The following is a 24,753-nucleotide window of genomic DNA, read 5'->3' as shown; positions in this document are numbered from 1 at the left end:
TCTGTCAAGCCCATGTGGTGGCTGGTGTGCAACGGTCACCATACGTTAAAAAAATCCTCACACAGGCATCTTCCAACCTTCAAGATGTAGTTCGGAATCTGGAATATTAGGTCCTTCATTGAAACACCTGTGAATTCATCCCTTTTCGGCTTGGAAGCAAGTCATCCTTGTTTCGAGGGACTGCCTATGATGATGATGACATGCTAACCCATGCATGGCAGTAGCGCTGGGTATCCGTCTACCTCCTCAACTCTGGAGCACAGATCAGTGTGTATTTAGGATCTTTTGGAATCCCTCTGTCATATTTGCTCTAACCATTTGTCAAGTGAGTTGAAGCTGTCCATAAGACAGAAGAATTGTCCAATCGTGATTATTTATTTCAATCACTTTAGGTGCTCCGCCGACTTTCACACAAGAGCTTGAAAACATAGAAGCAGTGGAAAACAGCACAGCAACCCTACTTTGTAAACTGTCTCAGCCCAATATTCCAGTCACATGGAAGAGGGGCTCACTGGCAATTTCTCCAAGTGGGAAATACGAAATCAAACAGGAAGATTATGTACACATGTTACTGATTCAAAACCTGAAGCTAGAAGACTCTGAAGAATATACATGTGATGCAGGAATCAGACAGAGCACTGCCATGCTGCAGGTGAAAGGTAACCGATTACCTTTGGAAAAATAATCGGTTTGCTATCTTAAAGGATATTGTAACTTAATTGCAGTACCTCCTTTCAAATATCTTAAACTGGCATAGTTCGTATACATGCAACTTATTGTAGAGTAGCATGAATAAGAAATTACTTTGGGAATTCAGGTTTAAATCTAGCCCTTGTGAAAGCGAGAACGATCCCTGCTATATGTAGATTATATTGTAAAATCTAATGTTATGGATCGTGTCTCTGATTTAAATTTATAAAACTTAACACCTCCTATTGTTTGCAGTTGGACCATTGTTTGAATTAGTATATTTTTTTGCTTGATTAGTTTTGTTTTTTTCTAAGGTTCTGTTATCCTTTTTGAACTGTAGCTGCTCCTGTGTATTTTATAAAGAAACTGCAAAGCCAGGAGGGTGATGAAGGTAGTGTACTTACGCTGCACTGTGAACTCACTAAGGCTGGCGCATCAGTCACGTGGAGAAAAGGATCCCAAATACTTAGTCATAGTGACAAGTATAAACTGGTACAAAAAGGTTGTGTTGTTGAATTGTTGGTCCATAACCTGAAGGTGGAGGATGCTGGAGAATACACTTGTGCTTCTAGTGATGACCAGACAACAGCTAACCTGACTGTCAAAGGTATATGTTATTTAAGTTATGCTGCCTATGTCATTAACGGATTTGGTTGGCATAATTCCACAAATATTTAGATTTTAAAATGTTGTTCTTTCTGTTCTTCCATTTTAGTTCTCCCTTTAGCAGGTAGGTACATGTTTCTACACTATATAGGAAAATATTTATTGGCTCACTTGATAACTTTTGGTCAGTGTGCAGAGTTAAATCCCCACCTTGAGCTTCTGTTTATAACTAGCCTTTTGTGCATCCCCACCGTTTGCCTCATCATTGGCAGTCATGCCTTCAGCTGCCTCGATCCCACACTCATCCCTAAGCCTTCCAACTACCAACCTCGCTCTCCTCCTTTATGACCCTTCTTAAATCCATCACTTAGATCAAGCTTTTGTTCACCACTAATATCTCCTTTTTTGGCTTGGTGACCATTTTTGTCTGATTACACCTTTCTGAAGCACTTGGGATGTATTTCTGCATCAAAGGTGCTATATAAATGCAAGTTGTTGTTTTAGATATTTGTAATATAGGGAAGCATGACAGCCAATTTGTGAACAGCAAAGTCCCACAAACAACGAGGTAAATGTCCAGATAATTGATTTTAGTAATGTTGGTTGAGGGATAAATGTTCGCCGGGACATTGAGAGAACTTCCCCAGATCTTCTTTGAATAATGCAGTCCCATCCAAAAATTAGTATCAATGATTAAAAGTTTTTCAAAAAATGCAGGAAATTTTAGAAGATACCAACAGTTGTCCTGTTTCTTCACAATTACTTGCAGAAGGAGACTTCTTTGGTCTAATATTTATGTTTGTCTTAACTCAGAGGTACTCTCAACTCAACATTGTTTTACAGAACACATAAAAATTATTCGTGGGCTTGAAGATACTAATATACTTGCAAAAAACAGTGTGAGATTTGTATGTGAGGTTTTGCATAACCCTAACCCTAACCCTAAAAATGCTCAGTGGTGGTTGGATGGAACATTACTTCAAAGTAAAGAACTCAGTGAAGTTAAAGCTACTGATAAGATACACACCTTGACACTTAAAAACCTCATGCCAGAAGATTCAGGAACAGTTGTCTTCAAAATCGGCTCTGAAAGTTCAACAGCTAAGTTGGTAGTGCAAGAAAAACCTAAATGTATCTTCTTGGCATTTTTGTACCTCAGAAGTGTTGTCATTCCCTGGAATGTTGCTAATAAACATTTCAGTACATGTATAACACCACTAAAATGGTCTAATCTGGTTTTCCAACAGTTTTTCACAAAGGCAGTTCTTCTTAAACATGCAACTTTTGTGTGAAATATTAATGATCAAAGAAATCAGTAACATATCCCTGCATTTTCATCTCCTAAAAGTGTTAAATCCTACTGCGATATTGTTCAAATAGCAACAGCAACCCTTAATTCAATTGCCTAAGTGCGAGTTATTTGTGTAAGAGCCTAGAGTAGGATGCTGTTTGACCATCAGGGAGAATTGCAACCAAGACTGATCAGGCTCTTCCTTGACATCCACGTACATGCTCTTTCCAACAAAGATCACTGGATTGTGGTCGTGTGAAAGAACCTAGGAATCGATTTTAACCCTACCCAATCGGCAGATATCAGGTGGTTGATGAGTTAAAAATGAGCAGATTACTTATCCATTCAGATCGTAACCATTTCTAATATTAACCTATAGGGTTTTGCAGAGGCGGGTGGCTTATAAATTGATGCAAGTCGGGGTCCAATTACATCAGTATAACCCTGATGCAGCGTTGCTGCTATGAAGCAGCTTGTCTGAAGGCAGAAGAGGCCCAGTAAGTCTAGAACTTTTCTTTGTGGGACCAAGAGGAGCACGAGTTCATCAAAAAAGACTATCCATAGAAATCCACACAAGTTACAACACTAAAACAGACCCATCAGTCCATGTCGGTATTTACCCTCCCTGTGATATATTAGTTCTGGTCACATTTACCTATCCTGTTCTTCTGCCCCTTCAACCCCATTTTCTTCATCCACCTATCCAACCTAATTCTGAATGCTGACAAGAGTTTCTGCCTTAAGTCTATGACTGGATTGTGCTTTACAGAGAACTAAGGTGTGGAAGGAAAATTAAATGTTTAACACAAAAGAAGAAACCAAATTTCGCGAGGCAACTTTAGCAATGGAAAAATATGGCAATTCCATTTGAGATGAGAGAGAATGATGTATCAATAGATAAAGCAGTGCTAAAGATGGAGCCATCAAAGGCAAGAGGTGGTAGCTGATATCTGAAATTATGGGAATCATGAAGGAACTATGTCTTCGAAGATTTGAAAAAGAAAATAATTGCCCATTAAAAGGCATGAGACTGTATTCACCAAGGGTACTCTTGAAACGCAGTTGCAATTGCACATAACTGACTGTCATCCAGCTCTGTTGGTATTTGAATATATCTAATTTGCCATATAGAGTTAGGTACCTTGTAATGTTTACCAGGGCTAGGTGGTGTGGATTAGTTTTGATTGCCTAAGAGGAATTTTCCAGATTTTGTTTCCTCTCATTGACCTGGGTTTTTATCTGGTTTTTCACCTCTCCCAGGAAATTACATAGCTTCAGGTGGAACGGGGAGCGTATGTATTGTGATGCCTAAGGCATCACAACTGTATGGGACAGGCTAGATGGGCCAGTAGGTCTTTTCGTGCCTTGCCGTTCTCATATGTTCATATATGTGTAACTCATTGTAGCCCTTATTATTTGCATTTCTAGTTCTTTTCAAACAAAATCTCCAGGACGTACAAGCACAGGAAGAAGGTACAGCTATTCTTCATTGTGAACTTTCTGAATATGAAGTGCCTGTAACATGGAAGAAAGGCTCAGAAACAATCAAACCTAGCGGCAAATATGAAGTGAGGCAAAAGGGTCTGGTGGTTGAGTTGGTAATTTCTGACTTAACACTAGAAGATGCTGGAGAATATACCTGTGATTCTGGAGATCAGCAGACCACTGCTTCCTTAAAAGTGGAGGGTATGAAGAGGACACATTTATTTAATTGAGAATCTTCATGGTCATCCAAGAATAACAAAATCATTCCATCTTTCTTATCTACCTTCTGTCAATTAACTTCTTTATCTTCCCTTGCTTGTTCCCATCTTCATCAGTTTGCCAGTTCTCTTTTTTTTGGACGTGATCTTCAGTTTTTTTTCATTATTTGTAGAGGTAGACCTCTTTCATATACCCGATAGCTGATGTCATTTGTAGTTTGTCAGTACCTAGTGTTGCACAAAAAACTTTAAGATAACATGGCTGAGATTTATATAAAACCTTGAAGAAATTATTAATAACATCCCAAAAAGGAAAACCCAGCCCTATACCTCTAGTCAAGAGAACAACAACTTGTATTTAGATAGTACTTCTCACACAAAGAAAAATGTCGCAAAGTGCTTAAAAGGCAGGAAACTGGGGAAGGGAGAGATCAAAGTACAATCAGAGAAGGTAGAAAGGGCGATAGCAAGGTAAAGTGGTTTGGCGATTTACAGAGGGCAGGAACATAGTGACTGAAATATCATCTTCCCAATGGTGAAACAAGGGATTTGGACAACGAGCAGGCAGAGACTTATGATAGAAAGGTATTTCAAATAGGTTGGAAAGATTTGAAGATGAGGTCAACTATCTTGAAGTCAGTTTACTGGGATACAGAGTGTTGTGTATCGAAGAACTCCACGAGGCTGAATACTGTAAGCTAAACTTAGTGTGACCTTAGTCTTCTTTATTACAACTCCAGAGTACCTAAACAACATGGCAGCCAACCTTTTATACTGGCCCTGTAGTTGTGTGCCGGTGATCATTAGGACTCCAACAGTCACGCCCTCTGGTGGCAAGTATTACATGGTTACATACATAACATCACTCCCCGCCAAAGTCTTCAGTACATGTTATTTACAAGTTGAGGCGATCTGGAGCCCTTCGCTCCCTGGTTGATCGTCTAAGTTCAAACTCTGGCGTGTGTGAGTTAGCTGGACTGCACCGCAGCTGGTCTGACCGGACTATCAGGAACATTGGGTTCATCCTCGTGATTGACAGCGAGGTCGATTGCTGGTTTGTTGTTTGTTGGTGGATCGTCGATGGTGATGTCCTCTTCAAGTCGTTCCAGATTGTCAATAAATCATAATCTGGTCTGATCTAAATGCTTTCTGCACATTTGGCCATTTAACAGTTTGATTATAAACACCCTATTCCCTTCCTTGGCCAAAACAGTGCCAACAACCCACTTGGGACCATGACCGTAATTCAGGACAAACACAGGGTCGTTAGCATCAATGTCATGTGAAACAGCTGCGCGATCATGTTACATGTTCTGCCGGTGTCGCCAGGTTTCCATGTGATCTTTTAGATCCGGGTGGACTAGGGAGAGCCTGGCTTTGATGGCTCTTTTCATTAACAGTTCTGCCGGGAAACCCCGGTGAACGAGTGGGGTCGCGTCCAGTAACTGAGCAGAATGCGAGACAAGCGGGTCTGCAGGGAGCTGTCCGTCACATTTTTCATGCTGTGCTTGATTGTTTGGACCACCCGCTCCGCTTGACCATTAGACGCGAGCTTAAACAGAGCAGACCTGATATACTTGATGCCATTGCGGGTCATAAACTCGTTGAACTCTGAGCTGGTGAAACACTGTCCATTGTCGCTGACAAGGACGTCGGGCAAGCCATGGGTGGCGAACATGGCCCTGAGGCTTTCACTGGTGGCTGTGGACGTGCTGGATGACATGATTATGCATTCAATCCATTTGGAGTAAGTGTCCACAACTACTAAAAACATCTTTCATAGAAAGGGACCGACAAAATCTACATGGATCCTGGACCACGGTTTGGAGGGCCATGACCACAGACTCAGTGAAGCCTCCCTTGGTGCATTGCTCAGTTGCAAGCAAATGTTGCACTGATGACACATGACTCCAAGTCCGAGTCAATGGCGGACCACCAAACATGCGACCTGGCAATTGCCTTCATCATGACAATGCCTGAGTGGGTACTGTGTAGGTCGCGTATAAATGTTTCCCTGCCTTTTTTTGGCAAAACCATGCGATTACCCCATAAGGGACAATCCAACTGGATGGACATCTCACCTTTGCGTCGGTGAAAAGGCTTAATTTCACCTTGCATTTCCCCAGGAACGGCCGACTAGTTCCCATTTAGGACGCAACTCTTTATTAATGATAGCACAGGACTCTGGCTGGTCCAGGTCCTGATCTGCCGAGTTGTGACGGGTGACCCTTTGCTCTCAAAAGCATCCATGACCAGTAGCAAGTCTGCGGGCTGCACCATTCCAACCCCAGCAGTGGGTAATGGTAGCCGGCTGAGAGCATCGGCACAGTTTTCAGTACCTGGTCTGTGGCAGATAACATAGTCATAAGCGGATAATGTTAGTGCCCATCTCTGGATGTGGGACGAAGCATTGGTATTTATACCTTTGCTCTCTGAAAACAGCAAAATGAGCAGATTGTGGTCAGTTTCAAGCTCAAACCGAAGTCCAAATAGGTATTGGTGCATTTTCTTAACCCAATATACACATGCTAATGCCTCTTGCTCGACCATACTATAGGCTCACTCAGCCTTAGACAGACTTCTAGACGCGAATGCAACCGGTTGGAGGTAGCCCGATATATTGGCTTGTTATAACACACAATCGACCCCCGTACGATGAGGCGTCACAAGCTAGCACTAAACGTTTACATGGGTCATAGTGTACAAGTAACTTATTTGAACCCAGCAGAATCCTGGCCTTCTCAAAGCTGTATCTTGAGATTTGCTCCAAACCCAGTCATCACCCTTACGTAGCAACATGTGCAAAGGCATTAACAATGTGCTCAACCCGGGTAGAAAGTTACCGAAATAGTTGAGTCCCAGGAACGAATGCAGCTCCGTCACATTCTGTGGTCTGGGTGCATTCTTGATGGCCTCTGTCTTTGAGTCCGTGAGCTTGATGCCGTCTGCTGTAAGCATTCTCCCCCAAAATTCGACTTCTGACGCCAGGAAAACACACTTGGAGTGTTTCAGCCTGAGTCCCACTCTGTCTAGGCGACTTAGAACCTCTTCCAGGTTGTATAGATGTTCGATGGTGTCACGACCAGTGATCAGGACGTCGTCTTGAAACACAACGGTGCGCGGAACGGATTTCAGCAAACTCTCCATGTTTCTCTGGAAAATGGCTGCAGCCGAGCGAATCCCGAAAGGTGATATAAATAGCCCTTTATGTGTGTTGATGCACGTCAGTCTTTTCGAAGATTCAGCCAGCTCCTTTGTCATGTAGGTGGAGGTTAGGTCCAACTTGGTGAACGACTTCTCCCCCGCTAATGTTGCGAACAGGTCATCCGCCTTGGGCAACGGGTATTGGTCCTGTCGTGAGACTCGGTTAATCATTACCTTGTAGTCTCCGCAGATTCTGATCGTGCCATCGCTTTTCTACATCGGAACAATTGGACTGGCCCACTCGTTGAACTCGAATGGCGATATGATACCTTCGCTTTGAAGTCTGTCCAGTTCGATCTCGACTTTCTCCCTCATGTACAGATCCACCCGAGCCTTGTGATGGACGGGCCATGCATTGGAGCCTAGATGGATCTGTACCTTGGTGCCTGTGAAGTTGCCGATGCCTGGTTCGAATAGCGAGGGAAACTTGCTCAGCACTTGAGCACACAAGGCATCATCCACTGAAGATAGTGCTTTGAAGTCGTTCCAATTCCATCTAATCTTTTCTAGCCAGCTTCTTCCAAACAACGTTGGGCCATTGCCTGGAACAATCCACAATGATAGGTAATGCACAGCTCCATTATACAATACCTTCACTGCCGCACTTCCAGTGACTGGTATGAGCTCTTTGGTGCAGGTACGCAGCTTTGCATTAATCGGGCTCAGTTTGGGCCTTTGTGCTTTATTGCCACACAGTTTCTCGAAAGCCTTCTGGCTCATTATTGACTGACTCGCACCCGTGTCCAACTCCATGGATACTGGAACTCCATTTAAATTTGACTTTCAGCATTATAGGAGGGCTCTTGGTGGTGAAGGTATGTACCCCATGCACTTCTTCCTCGGGTTGAGTTGCCTGTGCTGCATGATCCGCACCGGATCGATCATCCTCTGCCACGTGGTATGTCGCAGCACGTTTGCACATTAGCTGGAGGTGCCCCATTGTTGCACAGCCTTTGCACATGTGGTGCTTAAATCGACATTGATGGGCCTGATGATTACCCCCTCAGTGTCAACACGGTGCTAATGCATTCACATTCACCCCCGATGGCGGACACTGAGTCATCACAGGTCTTGCAGCCGCAGTTCGACCTGATAGCGATGTCATTTTATACACAGTACTTGCTGGTGAGCTTCAATGTTGCGAAGATATCTGTTTGGTGTTATCATCCATAGCCATGCATGCCTGGGCGATCGCGATGGCCCTGCTCTAGGGTTTCGGCAGCCAGCAGCTTTCGAATAATGACGTCGTGGCTGATGCCCAGCACGAAAAAGTCCCGCAGCATTTGCCCCAACGCAGCTCCAAAATCACAAGGTCCCGCGAGGCGTCTCAGGTCGGCAACATAATCTGCCACGTCCTGACCCTGGAGCGATGGTGCGTGTAAAAACGATATCTGGCCATGAGGTACTCTCCTTCGGCTTGAGGTGGTCCCGAACCAGCGTGCACAACTCTGTATATTCCTTCTCTGTTGCTTTTGTCGTTGCGAGCAGATTCTTGATGAGGCCGTATATTTTAGGCCCACAGACAGTGAGGAGAACCGCCCTGTGCATGGCCGCGTTAGTGTCTCCTTCCAGCTCGTTGGTCACAAAGTACTGGTCGAGACGCTCCCAATCATCACCTTCAACGAATCTCTCTACTATTCCAACGGCAGCCATGGTTGCATGAAGGTTCGCATTCTGTTACTCGTCGCCAATTGTTGTGTATAGAAGAACTCCACGAAGCTGAGTACTGAAAGCTAAACTTAGTGTGACCTTAGACTTCTTTATTACAACTCCAGAGTGCCTAAACAACATGGCAGCCAACCTTTTATACTGGCCCTGCACGTGTTTGCAGGTGATCATTAGGACTCTAGCAGTCGTGCCCTCTGGTGGCAAGTATTACATGGTTACATACATAACACAGAGAACCAATGGAACTTGGCTCACTGGCAAGCTGGTAAGTCATAAGGAGATGGTTTTGGGCAGGTCTTGTGGGAGGGACGAAGTCTGGGACAGGAGTGACCATGACTTTCCCGGAGGAGTTCTCCTGCACCTCCTGGCCTCACAAAAGATAACAGGGCCCCTTTGAGGTAATAGGAGTCTGATTTTGCATTAATTATTAAGGCTCCCACCTTCTTCCGGTACTTATAAGTCATAATGGTTATTAAATTAATTTTTTTTTAACTTATATATTTTATATTTATGTAAACCTCAGCTTTACCTGCCTATTTCAAACAAGAGCTTCAGAATGAGGAAGCTGAAGAAGGTCACGCAGTGACACTGCGCTGTGAACTTTCTAAGCCTGATACTCCTGTGGAATGGAGAAAGAGACTTGCAGTACTTCAACCAAGCGACAAGTACGAAATGAAGCAAAATGGCGCTGTTGTTGAGTTGTTAATCCACAATGTGAAACCAGGAGATGCCGGCAAATATACCTGTTGTTCTGGGATTCTGCAGACAACAGCTTCCTTAACTGTTAAAGGTGATAATTCAACTACTTTTAAAAATTTACTGCAAAGGTCTTTTCCATGGGAAAGCATTTTAAGATTATGAATTTGAGCAGCACAACAGCTGTTTACTGCTCAGCTGCTTAAATCCTTGATGCCCTACTCAAACTGCTGCTTCAACAAAGCTTTCCTATGGAAAAGATCATCTTTATTTAATTAAAGGCCACTGAAGAAATACTAAAAGAATGCCTAAAAGTTTGTTTGAAATGTAGCAGGATTGTCTGTCTCGGTGCTGCTCAGTTGTTTAAAGTGCCAATGAGTTGGGATGAGAGTAAGCAATGCTATTACATTTGAATTTCACTTGTAGGCAATCTTCTTTATTCCCTTAACAAACTGAGTTGTACAAATATTCTTTATTGATTAGTTTACCGAATCAGGGAAGAAAGATGTGCTAAATGGAATGACTAATGGGATTTGATCCATATATTCAACTGATTATATTATAATAATGTATTAATGGTGATTGTTCAAAACAAATGTCATTGTATATATTTAACAAAACAGCTTTGATAATTAATGAAGGAACAGTTGATTTTGTATACTAGGCACATAGGAGTATTATGCACCCAGCATATTCAGATTATTTGTGAAGAGGTCACAGCCATAACTTTCAACGGCATTATCAAATCTAATTTTCAAAGTTCTTCATCTTCTGGAAATCTTACCAGGGCCTTATAGGAATTTATATTGATCCATGGATCATATTGAATCCTATATGTAATCCTGTAAAGAAAATGTAACATTTCTCCCCTTTATAATCTTGTGAATCTACTTTTCACAATTTTGACAGTTTTATCCTGTAATCTACTTTTCTATGGGATGTTGCTTACCAAACATATGATTGCTCTTATCAACAAAGGCAGACATTGATGCGGAGATTCAGCATCGACTCCAGTGCGCCAGCGCAGCCTTTGGCCGTCTGAGGAAAAGAGTGTTTGAATATCAGGCCCTCAAATCTACCACCAAACTCATGGTCTACAGTGCTGTAGTAATACCCGCCCTCCTGTATGGATCTGAGGCATGGACGATGTATAGAAGGCACCTCAAGTCGCTGGAGATATATCACCAACGATGTCTCCGCAAGATCCTGCAAATCCCCTGGGAGGACAGGCGCACCAACATCAGTGTCCTCGATTAGGCTAACATCCCCAGTATTGAAGCACTGACCAAACTCGGTCAGCTTCACTGGGCAGGCCACATAGATACGAGACTCCCTAAGCAAATGCTTTATGCGGAGCTCCTTCATGGTAAACGAGCCAAAGGAGGACAGCGTAAATGTTATAAGGACACCTTCAAAGCCTCGCTGGTAAAGTGCGACATCATCAGTAACACCTGGGAGTGCCTGGCAAAAGACTGCCCGAGGTGGAGAAAGTGCATCCAGGAGGGCATTGAGCTCTTCGAGTCTCAACGCAAAGAGCATGAAGAGGCCAAGCGCAGGCAGCGGAAGGAGCATGCGGCAAACCAGCCCCACCGACCCCTTCCCTCGACGAATGTCTGTTCCACCTGTAACAGGGTCTGTGGTTCTCGTACCGGACTGTTTAGCCATCAAAGAACTCACTTTGGGAGTGGAAGCAAGTCCTCCTCGATTCCGAGGGACTGCCTATGATGATATGATGATTGCTTCACATACTGGATAGTTAAATAAGTTTTGTATTTATTGATTAAAAAGAGCCTTGAGTAACTGTGTGTATATATATATTAACTCTTATTACACACAATTGAAAGGAAAGTTACTGATAAATGTTGTTTTATTTTCCAGAATGTGAAATAAAAATAATTTCTGGTTTAAAGAACACTGATGTCTTTGCTGGTGAATCAGCCACATTTGATTGTGAGCTCTCGCACAAGGACGTGGAGAATGTGCAGTGGTGGTTGGATGGTTCACCCCTTCAGAACAATGATCTGAACGAGATATCCGTTCGAGATGGAAATATCCACACATTGACGTTACAGAGCCTGGGAACTGATGACTCGGGAACAGTGACATTTAAGGCTGGAACACTTACTTCTTCATCAAAATTATTAGTTAAAGGTATTTCTTGGGACAAGAGCTGTTTTAACCATTTTTCTGTAAATGTTGTTAGTTTCACTGAGCTTCTTTGCAACCGGATTGTAAGAGGTGTGATTCTGAACTTCAAAGGATGGTGGGCTGGTGAATCATACTGACGTATGACTGTGCAGACTGGTAGCCTACATGTTAGTGGCTAATTATTCCTCCTGGGTTGATCTGGGCCAGCCAAACTCGGGTTTTTACAGCTTGTCGTGGGAGGGACTTGTGGATGGTGGAGGAGAGAGAGACCATTGTGGGAGGGGTGAAGGCTGGAGATCAGTGCTTGTGGAGGAGGTTGGCCACAATAGCAGCATTGAGAGAACATTGGCGCTTGGGGTGCAGGGAGAGAGGTCTGCGATCATGACGGTGGGGTTGAGAGAGGCATGGGGAGGCCAAAGGTTTCCTTCCGGGGCCGGGGGAGCATTCCTGGAGTTGCATTCCCCATTTTTTCTTTTTTTTAAACCCTGTCAACCCTCTCCCGCCCATCGTGGGGATCTTAATATCAAGGTAGAAGTTTTTCTAGACAAGAAGAATTTGCAGGAGTAATGTTTTTAAATGAGATTGCCAAACAACTGCACGGAAATAAACCTTTTGTGGCATTTTGAGTGGAGGGGCTATTGATTAAATTATAAACATTATGGCCCCAAGTTTCCACATGATTTGCGCCTGATTTTTAGGAGCAACTGGTGGAGAACGGACTATCTTAGAAATCGCAATTCTCCACATTTTTTTTTTCTGCAGTTCTAGTTAGAACAATTTCACTTTGGAACAGAATTTTTTCTTCAAAAGGGGGCGTGTCCGGCCACTAACGCCTGATTTCAAAGTTTCCACAGTGAAAACGTACTCCAAACTAACTTAGAATGGAGCAAGTGAAGATTTTTGTAGAACTGAAAAAACCTTGTCTACACATTAAAAAATCAGGCGCAGGTTACAAATTAGGCGTCCAGAACGAGGTGGGGGGGGGAGGGGGGGAAGGGAACTCATTAAATTCTATAATAAATCCTTATTTATACTTATACAAATATTATACGAATAAATCCAACCTGAATAAAAATTTATAAGCAAAGAAAAGATTAAATAAACCATCTTTCTACCTGTGTGAAAGTGCTTCAGCCAGGGAGAATGCTGCAGGAAGCCTCACAAGTTGAGGCACCCGTTGGTTCCCGCGGGGGGGGGGGGAGGAGGCAGCCGTTCGTTCCCGTGGGGGGGGGGGGGAGGAGGAAGCCGTTCCCGACGGCGGGCGGGGGGGGGGGAGGGAGTGTGGGCCCGACCGACCGAACGCAGCGGGGGGGGGGGGGAGGAGGAAGCCGTTCCAGACAGCGGGCTGGGGGGGGGAAGGAGACAGTAAGAAGGCTGCAGGAAGCCTCAGTGCTGATGTGCTGATGGCAATGTGCTCTTATTAAAACATTTTCAAAAATTAAACAGCTACAAAGAACTACAAAAATGGGCGAGTGCCAATGTTTCCTTAACACTGCGTGTGCGCGAACGCTCCAACACGCACGCGCAGGGTTGCCGGCAGGAAAAAACTAATTTAAATGGTACCTGCCCCCTCCCACTTACAAAATCGGCGTGAGTGGTAGGCTCCGCCCCCTGGGCGCCGCGCCAAGCAGACATGGAGCTGCAGGGCGCTCCAGAATCGCGCGTTTTTTTTTTCGCCGCGAAAAACGGGCGCCCAGCTCGGAGGAGCGCCCATTTTGTAGCGTGTGGAAACTTGGGGCCATAGTAACATTAAATGCATTGCAAGTATTATGCTGGAGGACAAGTTATTATCTGTTACATTAGTGAGCACAGATAATGATAAAGTGAAAAGTAATCTTGCTTAAGTGATTTCAAAAATATCCTCTAACATGTTAAGACATTAAAGATGCCACAAAATAAACAAATCAAATTTTGTTGCATTGTACACTGTATTAAACGACAACTTAGCAGGGCCGAAATTCAGAGTCCGGATGAGGTCCGTTACCGCCATTTTGTGGCGGCCGTGCGGCGGAATCGAGTAGCCACCGCGTTGCGGTCCAATGGCCGCCATGATCTAAATTCACCTCGGGGATTTTTTAGGCGCTCCCCACTTCCGCCCCACTGCTGCCGACTGTCTCAAGCGCATCATCAAAGCGCGCACCGTCACTCTCCCACACCTCCATCCCACTCCGCGCGAAATTTACCTCAGAAACTTGTTGATCCGCCGCGCGGTGCCCCCGACAGCTTTTTCTGTCGGTGCACCTGGTTTGTTGTCTGTGAGGTGCGGCGGCCCTTCAAGAGGAGGGTACACTGCCGCGGCCGCCATGTTTTTTTTGCCGGCCGACTTCCCGATCAGCTGGACAATTATCGCCCCGGGTTCAGCCACTTGGGTACCAGGCTGCTGGCCTGGCCGAAACTGGTCCAGTGGCTGAACCTAAAATAACGCTGCTTCTCTACCCTTTAAATGAGATGAGAGACGTCCCGCCCCCACTTCCACCCGTCACCAGCACTTACCGCTGAAATTCTGCCCCCATTATGACCGGCTTCCGATCCGATGCGAAAAAAACTTTAACGAGGAGAAAATTGATCGGATGCCCGCCTCATCGCACCCAACGGTAAAAACTTCAAAAAAAAGGTCGGTGCGCCAGCTTTCTGGTGGGCCTGAATTTTGGCCCCAGCAAGTCACTGTAAATGTATATTTTACATCTGATCACATCATAGATTTTTAATTTGTTTCAATACATCTGCATACTGGCACCAAATTAACCAGTTAAGCTTGCTTAGTCTTAGCCATCATTCAGGCTTAAATGTCGAATAATTTCACTTTCCTTGCTTGCATTAGATTTAGCAGTAGTGTAGTTCAGTTTGCTATTAATGAGTACCGAAATGAATATTGTTATGCACCCTCAATGATAGTAGTGCAGCGTGTTCTTTCATTTTGCAACATCTAATTAGTCTATTCCAGAGATGAGATGTAACTCCAGGTTTACATTTCTGCAGAAGTCAGATCTCATCTGGAGTACTGCGTTCAGTTTTGGATACCAAGCCTCAGGAAAGATATATTGGCCTTGGAAGGGGTACAGCACAGATTCACTAGATTGATACCAGAGCTTAAAAAATGTAATTATGAAGACAGCTTGGCTTGTGTTCCCTTGAGCTTAGAAGGTTGAGGGGTGATCTAATTGAGGGGTTTAAATTGTTAAAAATATTAGATAGAGACAGAGAAACTATTTCCTCTGGTGGATTCCAGAGCAAGGGGGCATAATTTTAAAATTAAGCTAGGCTATTTAGAAGTGAAATCAGGAAGCATTTTTTCCACACAAAAGGTAGTGGAAATGCAGAACACTCTCTGAAATCAGGCGTGGGGAGGCTGCCCACCCCAGAGGAGCGAGGGCCTAATTTAAATAGCTAGGTTGTGTTCCAATGATGTCTTCGGGATGCTCATGACATTATAACTGCGAGCCGACTCTGTGGGCCGCAGAGTCTCGGACAGGCAGCATCATGACCACAAGGAGGCTCAGGTACGTTTATTTTTGCATTGTTATCCTAATATCCCAAATTACAATTTAGTCTGCAGCTAAAGATCAGTGCAGTACTGAGTGTATTCTGTCGTCAAAGATGCTGACGTTCAGATCAGATGTTAAACCAAGACCTCATCTGCTTAGTCAGGTGAACATGAAAGATCCAATGCAATATTCAGATTAGAGTTCTCCCAGCCTCATTGCCAACACTCTTCTCGTGCCATCCATCGATAAAGCAGACCAACTGGTCAATCATTTAATTTCCTGCCTTTGGGATCTTGCTGTATGCAGATTGCTTGCCGCATTTACCTACATACCAACACTAACTAAACTTGAAAAGATGAATTTTGGGACGTACTGAGGACACAATGAGGTGCTATCTAAATATTTGTTCTTTTTTTAATTCATTCTTTTCCACCGGCTTCCAAGGATGACTTGGCCCATGGAAATTCCTTCCTGCAATACATTCTTTTCCAACATGACATAAACCTGCTATTGTCCCGTGTAGCTTTCTTGCTGCATCCTTGCTTACATTTTGCAGTATATAGGGCATTTGTTGGCATAAACCTCTAACTTTCCTTCACATCCATTAAATGACCCATGAAGCTACTTTAAAGTAATGTTCATGTCCTAACTTTGTGGCTTTTTAAAATTGTGTAACTTCTTTTGGATCTTCTACGAGATCTTGAGATTGGTTGACACTATATTAGCCGTAGCTATATGTCACACTTACTGCCTCCTTTGCATTGTTGGAAGCCACCCTTTCCATCGCAATTCTGGTTACATCAGTCCATTACGGTGGTAACAAGTATGTTCAGGACCTGGTCTGATAAATGGGCTTATTGAGTTTGCTGTTGATCAGTTTGACAACAGTTGCGCTCACTAGAGTTAGATGAGTAAACATTTGAGTTGTACAGCTGAAGTGGCTAAATTTTTAAAAATTCATTCATGGGATGTGGGCGTCGCTGGCAGGACCAACATTTATTGCCCATTCCTAATTGCCTTGAGAAGGTGGTGATGAGCCACTTCCTTGAATCACTGCAGTTCCTGTGGTGAAGGTACTCTCACAGTGCTGTTAGGGAGGGAGTTCCAGGATTTTGACCCAGCGACGATGAAGGAACGACTATATACTTCCAAGTTACGATGGTGTGTGACTTGGAGGGGAACTTGGAGGTGGTGTTCCCATGCGCCTGCTGCCCTTGTCCTTCTTGGTGGTAGAGGTTACGGGTTTGGGAGGTACTGCCAAAGAAGCCATGGCGAGTTGCTGCAGTGCATCTTGTAGATGGTACACACTGCAGTGCCGGGGGTGGACGGACTGAATGTTTAAGGTGGTGAATGGGGTGCCGATCAAGTGGGCTGCTTTGTACTGAATGGTGTCGAGCTTCTTGAATGGTGTTAGAGCTGCATTACACTCCTGAGTTGTGCTTTGTAGATGGTGGAAAGGCTTTGGGGAGTCAGGAGGTGAGACACTCACTGCAGGATACCCAGCCTTTGACCTGCTCTTGTAGCCACAGTGGCTGGTCCAGTTAAGTTTCTGGTCAATGGTCCAGTTAAGTTTCTGGTCAGTTAGTTGTTTAAAGTTGATCTCAAATGGAAATGAATGGGTACAAATGAGAACCTCATAATGCTGAAGAAAGCAGGTTTTAACCTGTCTAAATCCAGCTTTACTCAAAGGTTTACAGAGCAGAATTAATCTTGAAATTGAATGGGTTTTACATTCTTCAGTGCCTTAATTAAAATAAGATTTCATAATGGACATGTTAGCATCTTTGTATGCTAAAATTGCAAGTGCGAGTTCCCCCATAAATGTGATCTGTATAATAGAGGGTCCATAAAATTGCTAAGAAGCTAAAATTAGGAAGCTGGGAGCAAAATGAGAAGTTGGGGGAAACTTTTTAAGCATAGAGTAATAAGATTTGGGAAATAAGTTACCAGAATACCATTAAAGCAGGCAGTTGAAAATGCTTCATGAGACAATTAGATATATTTCTAGAAAGAAAAAGATTGAGGGTTATGGTAAGAAGGTGGCAAGATAAGGTTGAGATCAGTCAAAAAAGTGGGACAGGGCTTGTTGGATGTCATAGCCTTTTCCTGGTCCTAACAATTCTGATGAGTTCTTGTGAAGTAGATAATTCTGATGGACTAAGCAGTTGTTTAATCAGCGTGGCTGATTCTAAATTCCAGCTTTGAATAATGACTTTTACTGGTTCTCAATCTAGATTCCAGGTAGCCTTTTGTTAATATATGGAACACATAACAGACACTACGACAAACCTATTCTCCGAAGATTTGGGATTAAATCAATGTTAGTTGTGACCTTATTGTCAAGTTTAAAAATAATGCTACAATGGCACTTTCCACTCCAGCACTCTGATGTGAATCCTCGTCATTTAACCAGGAAATAATCAAAATCACTAATATTGGTTGTGACACCTCCTTAATCCCACGTTGCAATCTGTTAAAATAAGGATAAATGAACTTTCAATTATTGGGCTTTCTTTCAGTGCTACTAATAAATCTCCTGTGGCATATTGATTGACAGATCCAACGGTTGAGGTAGTAAGCGAAATGGAAGATATTACTAGAGAGGAACATGGCACAGCAGAGTTTATCTGTCAGTACTCTAGACCAGTCAAGGCTCTGTGGAGAAGAAATGACAAAGAGATTCAGCCTGATGGTCATCACCTGATTATTGACCAGGACTGGAATGTAGCAAAACTGAAAATCTGTGATGTCACCCCTGCGGACAGTGGGACGTATACTTGTGAGGCAGCTGGAACAAAGGTTGCTGCAGTGCTCAGTGTTCCAGGTGAGCCCTGGAAAAATTAATGCTGCCCCAAAACATAGTGCATACTGTGCTAAACATTAAATGTCAATTTAACATAACAAGATGACGAACAAAATACAGCAGGATATATTTGTTAATGGCATATTTACAATGCTTTTAAAACCTAGGCTTGGAATCATTTAAACCACCATTTATTAATTAATCTCATCCTCTCACTAACTGTTTTCAACCATTGTGGTGATTTGCATTCTTGGTTCTAACCCTTCACCTAGTTATTAATATATTAAAATACTGACAGCCATAATCATCTTATCCAGTCAGGGAACACATTTATTGTTTGTTCCTTTTCCAAATCTTTCTGCTGTATCTATAAAAGCCCCTCTTAACACTGGGTCATGCAGATTTATCTGCCAGTTCTCAAATAATTAACCTTTATGTTTTTAGTTTCTAAAATAGAAGAACATTCAAAATGACTTTCTTAAATGGGATTCACATAGCAATGAAAAATGGAATGCAGATGTGAGTCAGGATAGTCATGATGCATTTTACAAGGCAAGTGACAGATGAATTCCTGAAGCAGATATATTCTGAAGGAGAGAAGATCAGAATGGGGTGTTGACTTTCATTAGTTATACATACTTATTACAGGTAGTTTTGGCAGTGGCTTAGGAGATTGTTGCCCAGCTGTAAGAATTGGATACACAACAATAGATTTCAAAAGGGGGGAAAAAACATTAAAAAAAAAAATTAGTGATTACAAGCTCTGAGTTAAAAAGAAACTTTTTAGGGCCTTTCTACAATTAAAAAAACTCAAACCCCGGAGAACCTTTTGCTATCCCATTTGTCTTGCCTGTCAGAGTTTAGCTGTTAATAGTAAACCAACTTGATCAGTTCAATGATAAAGTTAGTCACATAGACTACCATTTTTGTAAATTTTGGTCAGTGCCACTCACTTTGTTCATATCTTCATTAATGGTGTGAAATTCTTCATCCCAGTAATCTTAGAGAAAGTTGCCCAAAGCCTCAATGTACTAGCTGCAGAGTCTCTTGATTCAGAATGGAAAAATACCTCCCGTTCTCATATAGATCACATCAGGAGCTATTTATGGGAATAAAGACCTGATATATAACACATATCAGCTTTGTCAGCTGTAGAAAAAAAGCATTATCATTTAGGGTCAGCAGACTCCTCATGACTGCATCTTTCCTGATTATGGTAACAAAGGATTGGCTTATTGCCAACATTTAACTCTTATTAAAGTACTGAGACTCAGCGAGCACTTTTAATTGCAGACTCAGTGGTTGTGCTTTACGTTCTAAGAATGGGAACGCACCATGTAGAAGACGAATCCTAATACTTGCCCCTGAGAATCATAAATTCTTTGACGCATTCAACTAGCAATTTTACCAATGAGTCTAATAGGAAAAGGATTTGTTTACCAAAAGGTCATGCAGCTCCAGATAGCTATGACAGATGGGGAGATGGGGGCCTTTTCTAAAGTTATTTACTGCCCCTGTTTGAAAACCAAATGCAGGTGCTGTGCTGCAGCAGGAAACCGTTGCCCTTTCTCTTGCCTCAAACAATGAGGTCTATGACATTTGGTGTATTGTTTCAGCAACTGACATGGCTATGTTTAGAATTGTCCCCGTGGAAAATCAAGTCACAACTGTTGCCTGGAAAGGATTTTTTTGGAGGACAGATTTATGAACTTTGGAATCATATTTTAAGAGGTCAACAAAACAGTATGACAGGCTTGCCTGTGTAAAGTAGAATCTCTTTGCAAATCCCAGATCAACTGCAATCTTTCCATGGCACCATCCATATGCCTCAGACATCATACACTGGAGCATCCTCTCATTTGGACCTCACATGGTGGCAATAGGTAGTCAAGATACAACAGGAGATAATTTTGCAATAGTCTCCCCATAGTTGATGATGGTAACAATGTGAATTTGACATGATGGGTTCCACAATGGAACTAATATATTAATAAATTGGTACTAAAGGCAGTAAAGTTAGCTCCAGAATACTTCTAGATCATAGTACAGGGCAAGTAAGTATGTATGTATGGTCGGACAATACCAGAGCAATCCACTACATCAAGTATGGAGAACTCACACTCGTAGTTTTTGTTCCACTTCCTTTATTTTACTCCTATATGATCAGCATATTTTGTAGTGCCTTCACTAACTGTTCAATGTTGATTTTAAGATCTAGTTCTAATTGGGTTGATGTTATGGTTATTTCAGTCTTTCACCACTTGGATTGTGAATCAGCACCGGATGGTGTCTTAACTTAGGCAAGCTAATTTGGAAATTGTGCCTAGTTATATCTGCACTGGTCTCTGATAGGTCTCACTGTCCTCATTTTCTGCCACAATCCTGCCCGCAATTAGGTGGGTTCACGGAGGAGAATTTCCCTCTCCCCTAACTCACAGCACCAGTTGCCCTGTACTGTCATGCATTTTCACAAGCATGCTCAGCATATGAATATTCATAACCAATAAAGCTGCTAATAGTTGTAGGGTAGATATAGCATGCAAACAATTCTACAGTTCTATAGGTTGGTAATCTGACACTGCTTGGCTTTCTTGCATAGCTTGGAAAGGAAAGTAACAAAATGTTTTAATTTGAATTAATTTATAAGTTGCGTGTGAGTTGATACTGTGTATATGGTTAGGAGCTCAGTAGCATGCAGTGTTGCAACAAATATGAATAAAAGTATATCATATTGATACTTATATATAATATTGCTAGGTGTTAGCTGTGGCTCAGTGGGTAGCACTCTTGCCTCTGCGTCAGAAGGTTGTGGGTTCAAGTCCCACTCTAAATACTTCGGTGTAGTACTGAGCGGGTACTGCACCGTCTGAGTTGCTTTCTTTCAAATGAGACCTTAAACCAATGCCTTGTCTGGCCTCTATTGTATAACTGTACTGAGCTACTTGAATTTTGTGGTCCATAATTTCAATTTAAATAATACTGCAGGGCAGTGAGGCCTATCATGCCTCAGAACCCCAATGGAAAAGATCCCATGGCACTATTTCGAAGAAGAGCAGAGTAGTTCTCTCCAGTGTCCTGGCCAATATTTATCCCTTAACCAACATCACTTAAACAAATTATCTGGTCATTATCACATTGCTGGTTGTGGGGTCTTGCTGTGTGCAAATTGGCGGCCATGTTTCCTAGATAAGGGCTAAGCCATTTAGGACCGAGATGAGGAGAAACTTCTTCACCCAGAGAGTGATGAACCTGTGGAATTCTCTACCACAGAAAGTTGTTGAGGCCAATTCACTAAATATATTCAAAAAGGAGTTCGATGTAGTCCTTACTACTAGGGGGGATCAAGGGGTATGGCGAGAAAGCAGGAATGGGGTACTGAAGTTGCATGTTCAGCCATGAACTCATTGAATGGCGGTGCAGGCTCGAAGGGCCGAATGGCCTACTCCTGCACCTATTTCCTATGTTTCTGTTACAATAGTGGCTACACTTCAAAAGTACTTACTTGGCTGTAAAGCAGTTTAAAACATCCTGAGGTCATGAAAAGGTGCAAGATTTTCATTTATGTACTGAAGCTATGTTCTCTAAATACAATTTTGTAGTCCACAATTTCAATTTAAAATAATACTGCAAAGTAAAGTGGTTTTATTGTTGAGAAAAAGATTTCTTCCCTTCACCTTTATAATCATTTATTTTCTTTAGCATCAAATGTGGTTGAGCTGCTTTCGATCTTTCTGAAGCTCAGGTGCTGAAGAAAAAGTTTTCTCACTTAGTTTGTCTCCCTGTTACAAGAAGCTTTAAGTAGCATAGTATAGTCTTTTGAAGCCTAGGAGCTGTGAAGCATGTTTTAGTGCCCTCAGTCTCAGACTATCACAGTGTGACTTTTTAAAAAAAAAACAATTTAAACTTCAGAGAAATAGGGCTGTGTAGAGCCCATCTTTTAGCTGCTACACAACCCCCTAACACTTGAAAATGGGGTCTGAGATGCATGAGCACACTTCTGACGGGAAGTGCGGCGGACGCCATCTTGGTAAAGGGGTGTGTGTGCGCGCACCAAATGACTATTGGCAGCATGCAGAGCAAGCAGATTATGGCGTCAACCAGTATGCAATTGCCATTTTCGATTGCCACGCTCCAGCCTACCTCGCACAGCTGAAAACACGTTAAAGGAAATGAAGGACCTTCTGCCAGTGCTATTTAAAGGGATAATGAACTACATACAGGTTAGTTGCTGGATTATTTCTTCTGGCTGCTGGTGCAATTATGCGCGGTTTTGGAGCTTTTCTTTTGGATACAGTTTAAAAAATCTGCAAGGAGTGATCTTGCTGGTGCTGAAGTACTATTTTGTTGATTTAAAAGCTTGAGCTGAAACAAGTTGCTTCTAGACATGGATGGCCCGGTAGGGCTTCCACTGGGAATTGAGCATGACTGGGAGAATGAAGAGAGGCCACGCAGAGCTGGACAAGATATTAGAAGAGGGGGAAGGAAGGAAGGGGAGTAGGGCTCTCAGCAGGAGGCCATATCCACTGAGGGTTTTTAGGGAGCAATTCTCTTACCTCAACTTCAGCGAGGTCCAATGCTATAGACATCTTTGCTTCACTAAAGAGTTCGTGACTGAAACCTGATAACTGTTGCAGCCACAACTGTAATCTCAAAGCAGGACAAGGACAGCATTCCCAAGGCTGCTGATGCAAACATGACTCTTAACTTTTAGGACCCCTTCCAGGCTGCTGCTGGAGATATCAGCATTTCGCAATTTGCAGTACACTGCTGCATAAGGTTCACTGAGGCTCTCTATACAAAGAGAGTCGTGTCTGTTTGTAACACCAAATTTTTCATTGGTCCCCTTAGAGGACAAAACCAGATTTCTGATTAGCTCCCTTGGAGGACAAGACACACCCAACCGTTTGTCTGGAATTTGGAATTCGATCTTGCCTGCTGGAGAGTAATCAAGATCGCTGCAATGTGTAATTTGATACATTCATTGTGACGGCTAGACTCCAGAGCGCACAGTACTAACACTACTGCTTTCAGACAACAGACATGGCTCACCCTTCCCACTGTTCTCACCGTGTTCCCCCCCAACAAATTCTTGACCTTCTCTCCCTGATTTCCTGGTCCTCCTCCCAGCCTCTCCACCCCCCACCCGAGCTCCTGACCTTCTTCCCCCCCCCTCTTGGAGCTCCTCTCACCAAGCCCCTCCCACTCTTCCCCCACCACCTGGCTCCAGTGCCCAAAGAAGCTTCATGATCTCAGACCAGTGGTCAAGGTCAGTGAATGCATCTTCAAAAGCCATCTCCTACCAACTGCACCACTAGCCTCACACACTGCTCAATGCACAACCACCAATCACTCACCTACCAACAATATGCACCAATCATGAGGCACACCTCCCATTCCAAGCCTCACTTCACCACCTTGGATGAGCCATGGCAGGCCATTCTTGGCAAGAGCATGGCTGAGCCCTTGGCCAACGGTGGAGCTGAAAGGATAAAAGATACTGGTATCCTTATGCATTATCCTCCTTCTGGCATGCTTTCCCACCCTCCCATCACCACAAGGCCACTCTTGTGCCAACCTCATTTCACATACCCAAAGAATGCAACCTGCCCAGCAGTGGGTGACCAAGAACAGGGAGAGGATAGCAAAGAAGAGCAAGAACAATAAGATTGATTTGACACTCCAAGCCACCAGCTCCTCAAGGTAAACCAGAAAAAATGTTTGCAGTGTCCCCCACTGAAAGTCAGTAGCCTTCCATCAGCCATCCTGCAGCCACTGTGGGAGCACTGCATGGCATCACTAGGATAGACAAAGGCACATACAGGATACTCCCCAAGAGAAAGCATACGGGTGATGTGTTGATTTCTTGATGTCACATTGGATGGATAGACCAATCATGAGTCACATCTCCCATTCCTAGCCTCACTTCACCACTTTGGAGGAGATGGTGAATTGGAAAGTTTGCTTTATGGTGGTTTTTATTTCAGCATCATGGCCAAGAGGACGTTGTGGTCAGAACAGAAGGAAGGTAAGGTGTGGGACTAATGTTGAAAGGGCAATTGGGACCGGAGGCGGATGATTCCATCCTGGATATCCCAGTCACCAAGGGGTTGTCTGGGATGGATCCTTTCTTCCGATTCCTCCTCTTCTGCTTCCTCCTGTTCCCTCTGCAAGTGGATTCTGTAAATGTGAAACGACATTATAAAATGCAGGTCAGGCAGCATCTCGACCTGAGACGTGAACTCTTTTTCATTCCACGGATGTTGCGTGACCAGCTGAGTATTTGCAGCATGTTCTGTCTTCTCAAAGGCCTTCATTTACCATCTGATCCCTTGTAGGCGTCCAGAAGCACTCCCGACACACTGAAAAAACAGATGCATCTATTTATACTAATTGAAAGACAGCCATTTCTCTGATTGATGCTCCATTTTCACATGACCTATTGCTGATTAGTCCCCTTGG

At 43.3% G+C, this 24,753-nt stretch overlaps 1 protein-coding gene across 32 annotated transcripts in view; it reads left to right on the top strand.

Moving 5' to 3' along the window:
- LOC139264722 (obscurin-like) overlaps nucleotides 1-24,753 on the top strand; it is a 571,531-nt gene that overhangs the window by 300,120 nt on the left and 246,658 nt on the right. For 22 of the 32 annotated variants that reach the window (XM_070881692.1, XM_070881694.1, XM_070881707.1 and 19 more), the window contains 7 exons: nucleotides 393-659; nucleotides 1,031-1,297; nucleotides 1,406-1,420; nucleotides 4,016-4,273; nucleotides 9,686-9,952; nucleotides 11,737-12,009; nucleotides 18,049-18,315. In XM_070881692.1, the coding sequence (XP_070737793.1) occupies nucleotides 393-659; nucleotides 1,031-1,297; nucleotides 1,406-1,420; nucleotides 4,016-4,273; nucleotides 9,686-9,952; nucleotides 11,737-12,009; nucleotides 18,049-18,315 (1,614 nt within the window). The remainder of the gene's footprint in view (nucleotides 1-392; nucleotides 660-1,030; nucleotides 1,298-1,405; nucleotides 1,421-4,015; nucleotides 4,274-9,685; nucleotides 9,953-11,736; nucleotides 12,010-18,048; nucleotides 18,316-24,753) is intronic. The other 10 variants (XM_070881710.1, XM_070881705.1, XM_070881688.1 and 7 more) reach the window with 8 other exon arrangements.

Source organism: Pristiophorus japonicus, chromosome 5, assembly GCF_044704955.1.
Source record: "Pristiophorus japonicus isolate sPriJap1 chromosome 5, sPriJap1.hap1, whole genome shotgun sequence".
In the NCBI taxonomy this organism is placed as follows: Eukaryota; Metazoa; Chordata; class Chondrichthyes; family Pristiophoridae; genus Pristiophorus; species Pristiophorus japonicus.
This window is presented reverse-complemented; position numbering and strand designations above follow the sequence as displayed.